This window comes from Pongo pygmaeus, mitochondrion (genome assembly GCF_028885625.2).
Source record: "Pongo pygmaeus mitochondrion, complete genome".
Classification (NCBI taxonomy): Eukaryota; Metazoa; Chordata; class Mammalia; order Primates; family Hominidae; genus Pongo; species Pongo pygmaeus.
This window is the reverse complement of record NC_001646.1, coordinates 1-16389: the sequence shown is the minus strand read 5'-3', so window position 1 is coordinate 16389 and position 16389 is coordinate 1. Positions and strand designations below refer to the sequence as shown.

Sequence of the window (16389 nt, the reverse complement as noted above, 5' to 3'; positions counted from 1 at the left end):
TGTGCGGGGTGTCTTTTGGGTTGGGTTAATTTGAGGTGTGGGGGTAGTAGTGGTGTTTGTGGGAAGGCAGGGCAGGATGGGTTGGTAGGTGGAAATTAAAAGTGGGTTGTGTTAGTTGAGGGGTGCCTGTTGAAAGTGCACATAGCTAAAAGATAAAAATTGGGTTCTGTTGGGTTGATATAATAGAGCTGTCGAGGGTTTGCTCGTCTTTTGGTTATTTTCATGTCCTCTAGCATAAATTAAATAACAACTTTCAATAGGGAGGGGGCGCTAGAACATTGGACGTTAGGCGCGATCAATAACGCCATGGGGCAGGAATCAAAGACAGATCCTGCGACATAGGGTGCTCCGGTTCCAGCGGCCCGCGATGCTATCGCGTGCATCCCCCCACCGAAAAAAACCAAATGCATGGAGAGCTCCCGTGAGTGATTAATAGGGTGATAGGCCTGTGATCCATCGTGATGTCTTATTTAAGGGGAACGTGTGGGCGATTTTGGACTCTATGGCCCTGAAGTAGGAACCAGATGCCGGATACAGCTCACTTTAGCTACCCCCAGGTGTTATGGGCCCGGAGCGAGGAGAGTAGCACTCTTGTGCGGGATATTGATTTCACGGAGGATGGTGAGCAAGGGACCACTAACTGAGGGGGGGCATCCGTAGGGTTAAGTAGGGAGTTAGTAGAAATGTGCTATGTACGGTAGGGGTGTTATGTGCTATGTACTTTAAAGCTTCCCACTTGCTTGTAAGCGGGGTTTGGAGGTTGGGTGTGGATTGGGCTTTGTATGTGTTATAGGTGGTTAAGTGATTGTTGTGTTGGGTGATATTCATGTTGGCTGGCAGGAATGTACGAAATACATAGGCCGCTGGAAATGGGTCGGTACTGGGGTGGTACCCAAATCTGATCCCCCATGAAAGAACAGAGAGTAGTTTAAAATTAGAATGTTGGCTTTGGGGGCTGATGGTGAAGTTAAGTGCTTTTTCTCTGATTTTTTTGCCCGTGGAAGGGGGGCTTCATTTTCAGGTTACAAGGCTGGCGTACTTATTTGTACTACAGGGGCAGGTTCATTTGAGTATGTAGTTTTCGATCAGGGAAGAGGTTGGTATAAGGAGTAGGATAGTGGTAAAGTATAGTACGGATGCTACTTGGCCAATAGTAATAAAGGGGTAGCTTACTGGTTGTCCTCCAATTCAGGTGAGAACTAGGAGGTCGGTGATTAAGAGTCAGTATAGGAATTGGCTTAATGGGCGGAATGTTATGCTCTGTTGCTTGGATGTGTGGAGAGCGGGGATTGTTGTTAGGATTAGGATAGATAGCATGAGGGCTATTACACCTCCTAGTTTGTTGGGGACGGATCGTAGGATTGCGTAGGCGAATAGGAAGTATCATTCGGGCTTAATGTGGGGTGGGGTGCTTAGGGGGTTAGCTAAGGTGTAGTTGTCTGGGTCGCTTAGGAGGTCTGGTGAGAGTAGTGTTAATGTTATTAGGGCGAGGAGAAAAAGGAGTAGGCCTAGGATGTCTTTAATTGTATAGTAGGGGTGGAAAGTGATTTTATCGGAGTGGGAGGGGATTCCCAGGGGGTTATTTGATCCTGTTTCGTGAAGGAATAGGAGGTGAAGGGTTGTTAGAGCTGTAATGATGAAAGGTAGTATGAAGTGAAGGGTAAAGAATCGTGTTAGAGTGGGGCTATTTACTGAGTAGCCCCCTCAGACCCATTGGACTAGGTCTGTTCCAATGTATGGGACGGCGGATAATAGGTTTGTAATTACTGTGGCTCCTCAGAAGGATATTTGGCCTCATGGGAGGACGTAGCCTATGAAGGCTGTTATTATGGTTATAAACAGTAGGATAATACCAATGTTTCAGGTTTCTAAGTGGGTGAATGAGCCATAGTATAAGCCTCGGCCAATGTGTAGGAAGAGGCAGATAAAGAGCATTGAGGCGCCGTTAGCGTGAAGGTGGCGGATTATTCAGCCGTAGTTTACATCTCGAGTAATATGGGCGATTGATGAAAAGGCGGTAGTGGCGTCTGGTGAGTAATGTATGGCTAGGAATAGTCCAGTGATGGTTTGGATGATTAAGCAGGCGCCTAGAAGTGAGCCGAAGTTCCATCATGCAGAGATGTTTGATGGGGTGGGGAGGTCGATGAGTGAGTGGTTAATTAATTTTATTAGTGGGTTGGTTTTGCGTATTGGGGTCATTAGTGTTCTTGTAGTTGAGATACAACGATGTTTTTTCATATCATTAGTCACAGTTACAGTCTATGCGAGAACAATGACATATGCTTTGTTTCTGTTGAGTGTGATTTTAGTGATGGGGTTTGTGGGGTTTTCTTCTAAGCCCTCCCCTATTTATGGGGGTTTAGTGTTGATTATTAGTGGTGCGGTTGGGTGTGCAGTTATTTTAAATTGTGGGGGAGGTTATATGGGTCTGGTGGTTTTTTTAGTTTATTTAGGGGGTATGATGGTTGTTTTTGGGTATACTACGGCAATGGCTATTGAGGAGTATCCTGAGGCGTGAGGGTCGGGGGCTGAGGTGTTGGTGAGTGTTCTGGTGGGGTTAGTGATGGAAGTGGGGTTGGTGTTGTGGGTGAAGGAGTGTGATGGGGTAGTAGTGGCGGTGAATTTTAATAGCGTAGGGAGCTGGATAATTTATGAGGGGGAAGGGTCAGGGTTGATTCGGGAAGATCCTATTGGTGCGGGGGCTTTATATGACTATGGGCGTTGGTTGGTGGTGGTTACTGGTTGAACATTATTTGTTGGTGTTTATGTTGTAATTGAGATTGCTCGGGGTAATAGGTTATGAGATTATAAGGAGGGTTAGGAGGAGTGGGATGAGGAAAGAGAGGAAGTAGAGTTTGATTATACCTTTTTGGGTTGAAATGGTGGTGGAGGCTGAGGTTTGGTGCTGTGAGATTGCTTTGGGTATTAGTTTTTCTAGTCAAGTCAGGTCTAGTAGGAGTAGGGATAGGTTTTGGCTTATGAGAAGGCTTAGGTGAGGGATTATACGGTGGATGATGTTGGGGTAGAATCCGAGTATGGTGGAGAAGTAGAATGCGGGTGGAGGGGTTTTTACTTTGAGTTTGTTGGCTAGGTAGTTTAAGTCTAGGGCTACTAGGAGACCTAGGAGGGTGGCAGTTAGGGCTGCGAGTTTAAGGTAAAGGGGGGTTGTTGTTTGGGGTAGGGAGGTAGGGGGGATGTTGCTGGTGATAAGAAATCCTGTGAATAGGCTTCCCGTCATGAGGCGTTTAATGGGGTTAAGCAGAGTGGGGTTGTTTTCGTTGATAGAGATCGGGGTTGGGAGGAGGGGTTTGCCTGTAAGGGTGTGGAGGATTATTCGGGTGCTGTAGGCGCTTGTTAGGGAGGTGGCGATGAGAGTGATAGATAGGGCTCAGGCGTTGGTGTATGATATGCTTGCGGTTTCGATGATAAGGTCTTTGGAGTAGAAGCCTGAAAGGAAGGGTATTCCTGCGAGGGCTAGGCTGCTAATAGTGAGGGAGGTTGAGGTTAGGGGTATGGTTTTGAGTAGTCCTCCTATTTTTCGGATGTCTTGTTCGTTGTTGAGGTTGTGGATGATGGATCCAGAACACATGAATAAGAGGGCTTTAAAGAAGGCATGGGTGCAGATGTGGAGGAATGCCAGATGTGGTTGGTTAATGCCAATTGTGACTATTATAAGCCCTAGTTGACTTGAGGTGGAGAAGGCTACGATTTTCTTAATGTCGTTTTGTGTAAGGGCGCAGATTGCTGCGAATAGAGTGGTAATAGCTCCTAAGCATAGTGCAAGGGTTTGAATTGGTGGGTTGTTTTCCATTAGGGGGTGGAAGCGGATGAGTAGGAAGATTCCGGCTACGACCATGGTGCTTGAATGAAGTAAAGCGGAGACTGGGGTTGGGCCCTCTATGGCTGAGGGTAGTCAGGGATGAAGGCCTAGTTGGGCTGATTTGCCAGCTGCGGCTAGGAGGAGTCCTAGTAGTGGAAGGAGGTTGGGGTTATTGTTCAGGAGGAATACTTGTTGTAGTTCTCATGAGTTGGAGTGTAGGAGGAATCATGCTAGGGTCAGGATGAAGCCAATGTCGCCGATACGGTTGTATAGGATTGCTTGAATGGCTGCTGTGTTGGCGTCTGTTCGGGCATATCATCAACTAATGAGTAGGAAGGATATGATTCCTACGCCCTCTCAGCCGATGAAGAGTTGGAGTAGGTTGTTGGCAGTGATTAGGATAATTATGGTAATTAGGAAGATGAGGAGGTATTTGAAGAATTGGTTGATGTTTGGGTCTGAGGCTATATACCATAGTGAAAACTCTATAATAGATCAGGTGACGAACAGTGCTACGGGGAGGAATGTTATGGAGAAGTAGTCAAGTTTAAAGCTTAGTGAGAGTTGCAGTGTTTGGGTGGTTGTTCAACATCAGTTTGTGATGATGGTTTCTTGCCCTAGGCAGATAAATATTGTTGTTGGGATAAGGCTGATAGTAAAGGCGGATGCGATAGCCGTTTTTACATAGTGGGGGTATGAGTTCTTTTTGTTGGGGTTGATGAGGGTAGCGGTAATGGGGGGGATTAGGGAAGTTAAGGTGAGGGCGGTTATGGTGGTGAACATGGCTGTTACTTTTATTTGGAGTTGCACCAAAATTTTTGGGTCCTAAGACCAAGGGATAGCTGTTATCCTTTAAAAGTCGAGAAAGCCATGTTGTTATACATGGGGTGGGAGTTAGCAGTTCTTGTGAGCTTTCTCGGTAAATAAGGGGTTGTGGGGCCCTATTATTAGATTCACAATCTAATGTTTTGGTTAAACTATATTTACAGTAGGTGAGCCCAGCAATGATGCTGGGGTTGAGGGATAGGAGGAGGATAGGGAATAGGTGTATGAGCATGAGGGTGTTTTCACGTGTGGAAGAGGGTTTTATGTTGTTGATGTGGTGTGAGGGTGTGCCTCGTTGTGTTGTGATGAATATGTAGAGGGAGTATAGGGCTGTGATTAATATGTTGAGTCCTGTTAGTAGGATGGTGATGTTAGATCAAGAGAATATGGCTATTAGTACGGAGAGCTCTCCTAGTAGGTTGATGGTGGGTGGTAGGGCAAGGTTAGTGAGGCTTGCTAGAAGTCATCAGAGGGCTATCAGGGGGAGTAGAGTTTGAAGGCCTTGAGAGAGGATTATGATGCGGCTGTGGGTTCGTTCGTAGTTTGAGTTTGCTAGGCAGAATAGTAGGGAGGATGTGAGTCCGTGGGCAATCATGAGGGTGGTTGCGCCGGTGAAGCTTCAGGGGGTTTGGATGAGGATAGCTGCTACAACAAGTGCTATGTGGCTAACTGAGGAGTATGCGATGAGTGATTTTAGGTCAGTTTGTCGTAAGCAGATGGAGCTTGTTATGATTATACCTCACAGGGATAGTACGAGAAAGGGGTAGGCTATGTGTTTAGTTAGGGGGTCGAGGATGATGGTAAGGCGTATTATGCCGTAACCACCTAGCTTTAAGAGTACTGCGGCGAGTACTATTGAGCCGGCAATGGGGGCTTCGACATGGGCTTTGGGGAGTCATAGGTGTACTCCATAAAGGGGTATTTTTATCATGAAAGCCATTGTGTATGCTAGTCATATTAGGCTGTTAGATCATGAGTCTGTCAGTTCTCGGGCGGTAAGAGTTAGTAGTATAATATTGAGTGAGCCTAGGGTGTTGTGGGTGTGGGTTAGGGCAATAAGTAGGGGGAGGGAGCCCACTAGTGTGTAGAATAGAAAATATGTGCCTGCGTTTAAGCGTTCTGGTTGGTTGCCTCAGCGGGTGATAATGATTAGGGTGGGGATGAGAGTGGTTTCGAAGAGGATGTAAAATATAATTAATTCTGTGGCTGTAAATGTTATGATTAGGGAGATTTGAAGAGAGATTAGTATGGAGAGGTATAGTTTTTTTCGTGAGGGAGGTTCGTTGGATAGGTGATGTTGACTTGCTATAATTATGAGGGGCAGGAGTCAGGTTGTTAATATTAGAAGGGGGGTTGATAAGGGGTCGGAGGAGAAAAGGAGGGAGTAGCTGGACAGGTTGCTGTTGGTTTGGTTGAGGAATAGTAGGGGGATGAAGCTGATGATAAGACTGTGGGTGGTGGTGTTGATTCAGATTATGTGTGTTTTGGAGAGTCATGTTAGGGGTAGTAGTATGACTGTTGGGATAATTAGTTTTAGCATTGAAGCAGGTTTAGGTTGTTGACGTAGTCTAGGCCGTATGTGTTGGAGATTGAGGCTAGCAAGGCGAGGCCTACTGCTGCTTCGCAGGCAGCGAAGACTAATATGGTGATGGGTATGATGTTGGCTAGGAGAGAGTGGGTGTTGAGGGTTATGAGGGTGATTATAATGAATAATGATAACATTATTCCCTCTAGGCATAGTAGGGAGGATATTAGGTGTGAGCGGTAGACTAGCATGCCTAGGAGTGATATGGTGAATGCTAGTGTGATATTTATATAGATAAGGGGCATTTGGTAAATATGGCTGTCATAATTTAATGAGTCGAAATCATTTGTTTTGTTTAAACTATTTACCAATTCGGTTCAGTCTAATCCTTTTTGGGATCATTCGTAAGTTAGGCCCAGGGCCAGGATAATAATTAATATAAGCGATGATGTGGTTATTAGTGGTAAGTTGGTTGTTTGTAGGGCTCATGGTAGGGGTAGTAGTAGGGCAATTTCTAGATCGAATAGTAGGAAGGTGATGGCTACTAGGAAGAATTTTATGGAGAAAGGAATGCGGGCAGGGTATGCGGGGTCAAATCCACATTCGTATGGGTCGGATTTTTCTATGTAGGGGTTAAGTTGGGGTAGTCAGAATGTGAGGATTATTAGTAGTAGGGCAAGGAGGGTGTTAATTGTCAGAGCTAGGACGAAGTTAATTACTCTTTTTTGAGTGTTGTCAAAACTGGTTAATTGGAAGTTAACGGTACTGCTTATACTAAAAGAGTAAGACCCTCATCAGTAGATGGAGACGTACAGAAATAGTCAGACTACATCTACAAAGTGTCAATATCAGGCAGCGGCTTCAAAGCCAAAGTGGTGTTTGGATGTGAAGTGGAATAATAGTTGGCAGCTCAGGCACACAGTGAGGAATGTTGATCCAATAATGACGTGGAGGCCGTGGAATCCTGTGGTCATGAAGAATGTTGAGCCGTAGATGCCGTCAGAGATGGTGAAGGGAGCTTCAATGTACTCTGAAGCTTGGAGGAGTGTGAAGTAGATGCCTAGTAAGATCGTGATGAGTAGTGCTTGAATTATTTGGGTACGATTGTTTTCTATTAGGCTGTGATGGGCTCAAGTAATTGAGACTCCTGATGCAAGTAGTACGGCTGTGTTTAGGAGTGGGACTTCTAAGGGGTTAAGGGGAGTAATGCCTGTTGGGGGTCAGTGTCCTCCGAGTTGGGGGGTGGGGGCTAGGCTAGAGTGGTAGAATGCTCAGAAAAATCCGGCGAAGAAAAAGACTTCTGAGGTGATGAATAGGATTATCCCGTATCGGAGACCTTTTTGGACAGGCAGTGTGTGGTGGCCTTGATATGTGCTCTCTCGCACTACATCTCGTCACCATTGGTATATGGTTAGTGCGTTGGTTAGTATGCCTGTTAATAGTAGGGTTGTGGAGTGGAAGTGGAATCATATGGCCAGGCCGGATGTTATTAGGAGGGCTGAGAGGGCTCCTGTCAGGGGCCATGGGCTAGGTTTTAGTATGTGGTAGGCGTGTGATTGATGGACCATTATGAATTGTCGTGTAAGTAGAGGCTTACTAGAAGTGTGAAGACGTAGGCTTGAATTAGGGCAACGGCAATTTCTAGGATCGTTAACAGGGTTAGGATTGTAAGGGTAATGAGGGTCAGGGGGAGATTAATGGTTAGTATTGTTAGTGTGGCGCTTCCAATTAGGTGCATGAGCAGGTGGCCTGCAGTGATGTTGGCGGTTAGGCGTACGGCTAAGGCTAGCGGTTGAATAAAAAGACTAATGGTTTCAATAATAATTAGTATGGGGATGAGGGGTGTGGGGGTACCTTGTGGCAAGAGGTGAGCTAGGCTAATTTTGGCCTTGAAGCGTAGGCCCATGGCTACCGTGCTTGCTCATAGGGGGATTGCTATAGCTAAGTTTATGGATAGCTGGGTAGTTGGTGTAAATGAGTAGGGGAAGAGTCCGAGGAGGTTGGTTGAGGCGATAAAAATGATTAGGGATGTTAGTATTAGGGATCAAGTTCGTCCTTTAGTGTTATGGGTGATTATTATTTGTTTTAGGGTGAGTCGGATTAGTCATTGCTGGGTGGTAATTAGACGGTTGTTGATGAAATGTTTGGAGGTAGGGACTAGTAAGGGGGGAAATAAGATGACTAGAATTGCAGCGGGGAGGCCTAGGACTGTGGGGGTAGTGAATGGGGTGAATAGATCTTCGTTCATTTTAGTTCTCAGGGTTTGGCGTGGGGTTTTGTTTTGGTAAATTTTGGTGGGGTGGGTGGGTGGAGGTGTGAGTTTAATAGTTTTAACTGGGTGATGAGGAATAGTGCAAGAAGTGTTGGAGTGATGACGGTGAGCCATGTGGTGGTATTTAGTTGGGGCATTTCATTGCAAAGAGAGGCTGGTTCTCTTAGTCTTTAACTTAAAAGGTTAATGCTAGGTTAGCTTTGCAATGGCCTCAGGAAAGGAGGTAGGATGGGGGGGGGGGGTGGAAGAGTTATAAAGCGAATACGGGTCCTATTTCGAAGATTTTTAGGGGGATTAGTTCTAGGACGATAGGCATAAAGCTGTGGTTAGCTCCACAGATTTCTGAGCATTGGCCATAATATACTCCTGGTCGTGTGGCAGTGAATGTGGTTTGGTTTAGGCGTCCGGGGATTGCGTCTGTTTTCAGGCCTAGTGAGGGGACGGTTCATGAGTGCAAGACGTCTTGGGATGTGATTATTATGCGAACGGGGGCTTCGACTGGGAGGACTACTCGATTGTCGACGTCTAGGAGTCGAAGGTCGCCTGGTTCTAGGAATAGTGGTGGGAGCATGTAAGAGTTGAAGATCAATCCGCCATAGTCAGTATACTCGTAGGTTCAGTACCATTGATGGCCGATTGATTTAATGGTGAAGGAAGGGTCGTTGATTTCGTCTGTTAAGTAGAGGATGCGTAGAGATGGGAGGGCGATTAGAATTAGGATGATGGCTGGTAGGATAGTTCAAATAGTTTCTATCTCTTGGGCATCTGAGATGTTAGTGTTGGTGAGTTTCGTTGTGAGTGTTAGGAAAAGGGCGTACAGGACTAGGAAGCAGATTAGGAAGATGATTATGAGGGCGTGGTCGTGAAAGATGACCAATTCTTCTATGATAGGAGAGGTAGCGTCTTGTAGACCTACCTGTGCTGCGTGCGCCATTAAGATACACAGGGTCTGACCTGTAATTTAACTTTGACAAAGTTACGAAATGGTTTTTCTAGTACCTTTTTGAAAAAGTCATGGGGGTTATGGGGTTGGCTTGAAACCAGCTTTAGGAGGTTCGATTCCTTCCTTTTTTGCTCGGGTTTTATATAGACGGGTTCTTCAAACGTATGGTAGGGTGGGGGGCATCCGTATAACCACTCTAGGCTTGTGGAAGGTTGTTCAATTATTGGGACTTTTCGTTTTGAGGCAAAGGCTTCTCAAATTATGAAAATTATTAGTATAACTGCTGTTAGGGAGATAAATGAGCCTGCGGATGATAAAATATTTCATGTGGTATATGCGTCGGGGTAATCGGAGTAGCGTCGGGGTATACCTGATAGGCCAAGGAAATGTTGCGGGAAGAAGGTTAAATTTACGCCGACAAATATGGTGATGAAGTGAATTTTAGCATAGGTCTGGTTTAAGGTGTAGCCTGAGAATAGTGGGAACCAGTGGATGAAGCCTCCTATGATGGCGAATACAGCTCCTATTGATAAGACGTAGTGAAAGTGGGCTACAACGTAGTATGTATCGTGTAATACGATGTCTAGTGATGAGTTTGCCAGTACGATGCCTGTTAAGCCGCCTACGGTGAAGAGGAAAATGAATCCTAAGGCTCAGAGGATTGCGGCAGATCATTTAGTGTTGCTTCCGTGGAGTGTAGCGAGTCAGCTAAATACTTTGACGCCGGTGGGGATGGCAATAATTATGGTAGCGGAGGTGAAGTAGGCTCGTGTGTCCACGTCTATCCCTACTGTGAATATGTGGTGGGCTCATACGATAAAACCCAGGAAACCAATTGAGACTATGGCTCAGACTATGCCTATATACCCAAATGGTTCTTTTTTTCCGGAGTAGTGTGTTACGATGTGGGAGATTATGCCGAAACCTGGTAGGATGAGAATGTAGACTTCAGGGTGGCCGAAAAATCAGAATAAGTGTTGGTATAGGATAGGATCCCCACCTCCAGCCGGGTCAAAGAATGTAGTATTTAAGTTGCGGTCTGTTAGTAGTATGGTGATGCCAGCGGCTAGGACTGGGAGGGAGAGGAGAAGTAGGACTGCTGTGATCAGGATTGATCAGACGAAGAGGGGAGTTTGATATTGGGATATTGCAGGGGGTTTTATATTAATAATTGTTGTAATGAAATTGATAGCCCCTAGAATTGAGGAAATGCCTGCTAGGTGTAGAGAGAAGATTGTCAAGTCTACAGAGGCTCCTGGGTGAGAGTAGTTTCCTGCTAGGGGTGGATAGACTGTTCAGCCCGTTCCTGCTCCGGCCTCTACTGTAGCAGAAGCGAGTAATAGGAGGAAGGAGGGGAGGAGGAGTCAGAAGCTTATGTTATTTATGCGCGGGAATGCCATATCAGGGGCGCCAATTATCAGGGGCACTAGTCAGTTGCCAAAGCCTCCAATTATTATGGGCATGACCATGAAAAAAATTATTACGAATGCATGGGCTGTGACGATGACATTGTAAATATGGTCATTACCTAGGAGGTTGCCGGGTTGGCCTAGTTCAGCACGAATGAGGAGGCTTAGGGCAGTGCCTAGGACACCAGCTCATGCGCCGAACAACAGGTATAGCGTTCCAATATCTTTGTGGTTCGTGGAGAATAGCCAGCGGTCGGCGAACATTAGTGGAGAAAAGGAGGGGGTAAAATGGCCGAGTTAAGGCATTAGGCTGTAAATCTAAGAACAGGGGTCAGACCTCTTTTTACCAGCCCTGAGGTGATTGTCATGTTGAATTGCAAATTCGAAGGAGCAGCTTTAAGGCCTGCCGGGGCTTCTCCCGCCTTTTTTTACCCGCGGCGGGAGAAGTGGACTGAAGCCAATTGACTAGGGTGTTTAGCTGTTAACTAAATGTTTGTGGGTTTAAGTCCCATCGGTCTAGTGAGGGCTTAGCTTAATTAAAGTGGCTGATTTGCGCTCAGTTGATGCAAAGTGGGGTTTTGCAGTCCTTAGTGTTACAGAAATTAAGTGCTGTGACTTGCTGAGGGCTTTGAAGGCTCTTGGTCTGTGTAACCTAAATTTCTATGGGATGGATAGGATGAGAGGGGAGATAGGTAGAAGTAGGGCGGTAAGGATAGTGAGTGTGGGGAGGAGAGGGGCGGGTTTTGTATTTTCGAATTGTCATTTTATTTTTACGTTGTTAGACATGGGGAGTAGTGTGATTGAGGTGATGTAAATTAGGCGTGCGTAGAAGTAGAGGTTGAGGAGAGAGATAATGGCTATGATTGTGGGAGCAATAAGATTGTCGTTTTTTGCGAATTCCTCAATGATAGCTCATTTGGGTAGGAAGCCGGTTAGTGGGGGCAGGCCCCCTAAGGATAGTAAGGTTGATGAGATTAGGGGTATTAGTCATGTCAGTTTGTTTCAGGTGCGGGATAACAGTAGGATTGTGGTGCTAGAGTTTAAGTCGAGAATTAGGAATGTGGTAGTTGTCAGGGTAATATAGATGATTAGGTTGAGGATAGTGATGTTTGGGTTGTAGGGTAGTACTGCTACTATTCATCCTATGTGAGTGATTGAGGAGTATGCCAGGATTTTGTGTAGTTGGGTTTGGTTTAGTCCGCCTCAGCTGCCTACCAGGATAGATAGAATTGAGAGGGTGAGGAGGATGTTTGTGTCTACTGATGGGTATATTTGGTATATAATTGAAATGGGGGCTAATTTTTGTCATGTAAGGAGGAGTAGGCCGGATGTTAGGGGGACTCCTTGGGTGACTTCTGGGACTCAGAAGTGGAAGGGGGCTATTCCTAGTTTTATTGCTAGGGCGGTTACAATTATTAGAGATGAATATGGGTTGGTGGTATTGGCTGTGGTTCACTGTCCGGAAAATATGTTGTTGTGGAGGATGGCTATTAGGAAAATTATGGATGCGGTTGCTTGTGTGAGGAAATATTTGATAGCGGCTTCTGTGGAGCGGGGGCTTGTTTTTTTGGTTAGGACTGGGATGAAAGCGAGTATGTTTATTTCTAGGCCCAGTCAGGCAAAGAATCAGTGGGAGCTCAGTGCTGTAATAAGTGTGCCTGTGAAGACGGTGAGGTAGATGATGGGTTGAGCTAGGGGGTTAATTAGTACGGGAAGGGTGTAACCAACATTTTCGGGGTATGGGCCCGATAGCTTATTTAGCTGACCTTACTTTAGGATGGGGTGTGATGGGTGGCACGGAGAATTTTGGATTCTCAGGGGTGGGTTCAATTCCCATAGTCCTAGAAATAAGGGGATTTAGACCTCTATTTTTTACTCTATCAAAGTAACTCTTTTGTCAGACATATTTCTTAGGTTTGTGGGGGAATGCCAGAGGTTGTAATGGGTATGGAGATGTGTCATATTAGTAGTGCTAGGGTGAGTGGCAGGAAATTTTTTCATAGGAGGTGCATGAGTTGGTCGTAGCGGAATCGGGGGTATGTTTGTCGAATTCATAGGAATAGGGAAGTTAGGAGTAGGGTTTTGATGGTGAAGAGGGTTGTGTGGAGTTCTGGGGAGTGGATGTTGAATGTTGTTCCTAGGAAAATTATAGCAGTGAGGGCGTTTATTAGGATAATGTTTGTGTATTCGGCTATGAAGAATAGGGCGAATGGGCCTGCGGCGTATTCCGTGTTAAAGCCTGAAACTAGTTCGGATTCTCCTTCGGTAAGGTCGAAGGGGGCTCGGTTGGTTTCTGCTAGTGTTGAGATAAATCATATTAGGGCTAAAGGCCAGGATGGTAGGAGTAGTCATGAGTTCTCTTGTGGTGTGATGAGGGTGGAGAGGTTAAATGAGCCGCTTATTAGTAGTACTGATAACAGGATAAGGGCTAGGGTGATTTCGTATGAGATCGTTTGGGCTACTGCTCGTAATGTGCCGATTAGGGCGTAGTTTGAGTTGGATGCTCATCCTGATCAGAGGATGGAGTAGACGGTTAGGCTTGATGTGGCTAGGATGAATAGGAGGCCTAGGTTGAGGTTGATTAGGGGGTTGGGCATGGGGAGGGGGGTTCATAGTAGAAGGGCAATGGTGAGGGCTAGGGCGGGGGAGACAATGTAGAGGATGGTGGTTGATGTGGAGGGTTTTAGGGGTTCTTTGGTGAATAGTTTTAGGGCGTCAGCAAAGGGTTGTAGTAGGCCGCAGGGGCCTACGATGTTAGGTCCCTTGCGTAGTTGTGTATAGCCTAGGATTTTTCGTTCGGTTAGCATTAGAAATGCTATGGCGATTAGGATAGATATAGTGAGGAGCAGGAGGTTGATTACAGGCATTTTGTTAAGAAGAGGAGTTGAACCTCTGACTGTAAAGCTTTAAATTTTATGCAATTACCGGGCTCTGCCATCTTAACAAACCCTTTTCTTGGGTGGGTGTTGGTGTAGTGTTAAATTGAGATGATATCATTTGTTTGGGAAAGGCGCTTTGTGAAGTAGGCCCCATTTCTCTTGTTCTTTCGTACAGGGAGAAATGTGAAATAGATAGAAACCGACCTGGATTGCTCCGGTCTGAACTCAGATCACGTAGGACTTTAATCGTTGAACAAACGAACCTTTAATAGCGGCTGCACCATTGGGATGTCCTGATCCAACATCGAGGTCGTAAACCCTGTCGTTGATATGGACTCTAGAACAGGATTGCGCTGTTATCCCTAGGGTAACTTGTTCCGTTGGTCAAGTTATTGGATCAATTGTGTGTGGAAGTTTGTTTTGACTTGTGAAGTCTTAACATGTGTTTCTCGGAGGTTGGGTTATACTCCGAGGTCGCCCCAACCGAAATCTTCAGTGCAGGTTTGGTGAATTAGGGCCTGTGGGCTTGTTATATGTTATTTGCACTGGTAGATTGAAGCTCCATAGGGTCTTCTCGTCTTGTTATGTTATGCCCGCCTCTTCACGGGCAGGTCAATTTCACTGGTTAAAAGTAAGAGACAGTCGAACCCTCGTGGAGCCATTCATACAAGTCCTCATTTAAAGAACAAGTGATTATGCTACCTTTGCACGGTCAGGGTACCGCGGCCGTTAAACACATGTCACCGGGCAGGCGGTGCCTCTAATACTGGTAATGCTAGAGGTGATGTTTTTGGTAAACAGGCGGGGTGAGATTTGCCGAGTTCCTTTTACTTTTTTTAACCTTTCCTGATGGGCATGCCTGTGTTGGATTAACAGTGGGGGTAATAGTAGTTTATTTGTTAATTATGCATATTGGACTGTTAATTGCCAGTGTGATGTTTTGGTCTGACGTAGGCTTATGCAGAGGAGAATGTTTTCACGTTACTTATACTAACATTGTTTCTTCTATAGGGCAATAGATTGGTCCAATTGGGAGTAAGGAGTTCAGTCTTATGTTTGGTATTTTTTGGTGTTTGGGTGTCGAGCTTGAACGCTTTCTTAATTGATGGCTGCTTTTGGGCCCACTATGGGTGCTGTGTTTTTTACTCTCTTTTTAAGGTTTTTTCCTAGTGTCTAAAGAGCTGTTCCTCTTTAGACTAGCAGTTAAATTTACGAGGGGATTAGGGACTCTGTAAGTAAATTTAAAGTTGAACTAAGATTCTGTCTTGGACAACCAGCTATCACCAGGCTCGGATGGTTTGTCGCCTCATCCCATAAATCTTCCCACTATTTTGCCACATAGACGGGTGCGCTCTTTTAGCTGTTTATGGGTAGCTCGTCTGGTTTCGGGGGTCTTGGCTTCGGTTCTCCTTGCAAAGTTGTTTCTAGTTAATTCATTATGCGAAAGGTACAGGGGTTAATCCTTGCTGTGTTGTGCTTGGTTTCGTTTTTTCATCTTTCCCTTGCGGTACTGCATCTATTGCGCCGGATTATAATTTCTATCGCCTATACTTTGCTTGGGTGAATGGTTTGGTTAAGGTTGATTTGGTAGTAGGGTGGATTGGGTTCGGGGCTAGGATTAGCTCAGAGGGGTCAGGTTGAATTGAAATCTCCCAGGTGTAAGCCGGGTGCTTTGTATTAAGCTACTCTCTGGTTCGTCCAAGCGCACTTTCCAGTACGCTTACCATGTTACGACTTGCCTCTTCTATATAGATGCGTGGGGGTTTTAGTTAGGTAGTCCCTGAAATATACTTGAAGAGGGTGACGGGCGGTGTGTACGCGCTTCAGGGCCTTGTTCAACTAAGCACTCTACTCTTAGTTTACTGCTAAATCCACCTTCGACCTTCAAATTTCATGAGGGTTATCGTAGTTTTCTGAAGTAGAAAATGTAGCCCATTTCTTGCCACTCCATGGGCTACACCTTGACCTAACGTCTTTACGTGGGTGTTTGCGCTTACTTCGTGGCCTTCATCAGGGTTTGCTGAAGATGGCGGTATATAGGCTGAGCAAGGGGTGGTGAGGTTGATCGGGGTTTATCGATTACAGAACAGGCTCCTCTAGGGGGGTATGAAGCACCGCCAGGTCCTTTGAGTTTTAAGCTGTGGCTCGTAGTGTTCTGGCGAGCAGTTTTGTTGATTCAACTGTTAAAGTTTAGGGCTAAGCATAGTGGGGTATCTAATCCCAGTTTGGGTCTTAGCTATTGTGTGTTCAGATATATTAAAGCCACTTTCGTAGTTTATTTTGTATTAACTTAAGTTTTCTACAACTCAGGTAAATTTTAGCTTTATTGGGGGGAAAAAAATCTAAAACACTCTCTACGCCGATCTCTATTAACTTGGGCTAATCGTGTGACCGCGGTGGCTGGCACGAAGTTGACCAGCCCTGTGGCTAGTGTAGCTTAGTTGAACTTTCGTTCATTGCTAAAGATTTGTCACTGCTGTCTCCCGTGGGGGTGTGGCTAGGCTAAGCGTCTTGAGCTGCGTTGTTGCGTGCTTGATGCTTGTTCCTCTTAGTCAGAGTGGCTTGGAGGGCGACTCACTGGGGCGGGGATGCTTGCATGTGTAATCTCACTAAGGGCTAATAGAAAGGCTAGGACCAAACCTGTTTGTTTATGGGGCGTGTGGGCCCATCGAGACATTTTCAGTGTATTGCTTTGGATGGAATAAGCTACATAAAC

At 45.7% G+C, this 16389-nt stretch overlaps 13 protein-coding genes across 13 annotated transcripts, besides 25 other annotated features; 1 reads left to right on the top strand and 12 right to left on the bottom strand. All coding sequences in view use genetic code 2, as the record gives it.

Moving 5' to 3' along the window:
* Positions 1–917: a D loop.
* Positions 918–987, top strand: a tRNA (tRNA-Pro).
* Positions 988–992: 5 nt separating this feature from the next.
* Positions 993–1058, bottom strand: a tRNA (tRNA-Thr).
* CYTB (cytochrome b) lies at positions 1059–2199 on the bottom strand. Its single transcript has one exon. A coding segment is annotated over exon 1 (1141 nt).
* A 4-nt stretch (positions 2200–2203) lies between these two features.
* Positions 2204–2272, top strand: a tRNA (tRNA-Glu).
* ND6 (NADH dehydrogenase subunit 6) lies at positions 2273–2797 on the top strand. The gene has a single exon. The coding sequence runs from the start codon at positions 2273–2275 to the stop codon at positions 2795–2797; it is 525 nt and encodes a 174-aa protein (NP_008236.1).
* On the bottom strand, positions 2798–4609 carry ND5 (NADH dehydrogenase subunit 5). Its single transcript has one exon. It carries the CDS (start codon positions 4607–4609, stop codon positions 2798–2800), a length of 1812 nt encoding a protein of 603 aa, NP_008235.1.
* Positions 4610–4680, bottom strand: a tRNA (tRNA-Leu).
* Positions 4681–4738, bottom strand: a tRNA (tRNA-Ser).
* Positions 4739–4807, bottom strand: a tRNA (tRNA-His).
* ND4 (NADH dehydrogenase subunit 4) lies at positions 4808–6185 on the bottom strand. The gene has a single exon. A coding segment is annotated over exon 1 (1378 nt).
* Positions 6179–6475, bottom strand: ND4L (NADH dehydrogenase subunit 4L). Its single transcript has one exon. It carries the CDS (start codon positions 6473–6475, stop codon positions 6179–6181), a length of 297 nt encoding a protein of 98 aa, NP_008233.1.
* Positions 6476–6540, bottom strand: a tRNA (tRNA-Arg).
* Positions 6541–6886, bottom strand: ND3 (NADH dehydrogenase subunit 3). The gene has a single exon. A coding segment is annotated over exon 1 (346 nt).
* Positions 6887–6954, bottom strand: a tRNA (tRNA-Gly).
* On the bottom strand, positions 6955–7738 carry COX3 (cytochrome c oxidase subunit III). The gene has a single exon. A coding segment is annotated over exon 1 (784 nt).
* ATP6 (ATP synthase F0 subunit 6) lies at positions 7738–8418 on the bottom strand. The gene has a single exon. It carries the CDS (start codon positions 8416–8418, stop codon positions 7738–7740), a length of 681 nt encoding a protein of 226 aa, NP_008230.1.
* ATP8 (ATP synthase F0 subunit 8) lies at positions 8373–8579 on the bottom strand. Its single transcript has one exon. It carries the CDS (start codon positions 8577–8579, stop codon positions 8373–8375), a length of 207 nt encoding a protein of 68 aa, NP_008229.1.
* A 1-nt stretch (position 8580) lies between these two features.
* Positions 8581–8650, bottom strand: a tRNA (tRNA-Lys).
* A 42-nt stretch (positions 8651–8692) lies between these two features.
* COX2 (cytochrome c oxidase subunit II) lies at positions 8693–9376 on the bottom strand. Its single transcript has one exon. It carries the CDS (start codon positions 9374–9376, stop codon positions 8693–8695), a length of 684 nt encoding a protein of 227 aa, NP_008228.1.
* Positions 9377–9444, bottom strand: a tRNA (tRNA-Asp).
* A 1-nt stretch (position 9445) lies between these two features.
* Positions 9446–9517, top strand: a tRNA (tRNA-Ser).
* A 1-nt stretch (position 9518) lies between these two features.
* COX1 (cytochrome c oxidase subunit I) lies at positions 9519–11058 on the bottom strand. Its single transcript has one exon. A coding segment is annotated over exon 1 (1540 nt).
* Positions 11059–11076: 18 nt separating this feature from the next.
* Positions 11077–11143, top strand: a tRNA (tRNA-Tyr).
* Positions 11143–11209, top strand: a tRNA (tRNA-Cys).
* Positions 11210–11241: 32 nt separating this feature from the next.
* Positions 11242–11314, top strand: a tRNA (tRNA-Asn).
* Position 11315: 1 nt separating this feature from the next.
* Positions 11316–11384, top strand: a tRNA (tRNA-Ala).
* A 6-nt stretch (positions 11385–11390) lies between these two features.
* Positions 11391–11456, bottom strand: a tRNA (tRNA-Trp).
* Positions 11455–12498, bottom strand: ND2 (NADH dehydrogenase subunit 2). Its single transcript has one exon. It carries the CDS (start codon positions 12496–12498, stop codon positions 11455–11457), a length of 1044 nt encoding a protein of 347 aa, NP_008226.1.
* Positions 12499–12566, bottom strand: a tRNA (tRNA-Met).
* A 1-nt stretch (position 12567) lies between these two features.
* Positions 12568–12639, top strand: a tRNA (tRNA-Gln).
* Positions 12637–12705, bottom strand: a tRNA (tRNA-Ile).
* Positions 12705–13661, bottom strand: ND1 (NADH dehydrogenase subunit 1). The gene has a single exon. The coding sequence runs from the start codon at positions 13659–13661 to the stop codon at positions 12705–12707; it is 957 nt and encodes a 318-aa protein (NP_008225.1).
* A 2-nt stretch (positions 13662–13663) lies between these two features.
* Positions 13664–13738, bottom strand: a tRNA (tRNA-Leu).
* Positions 13739–15296, bottom strand: an rRNA (16S ribosomal RNA).
* Positions 15297–15365, bottom strand: a tRNA (tRNA-Val).
* Positions 15366–16318, bottom strand: an rRNA (12S ribosomal RNA).
* Positions 16319–16389, bottom strand: a tRNA (tRNA-Phe).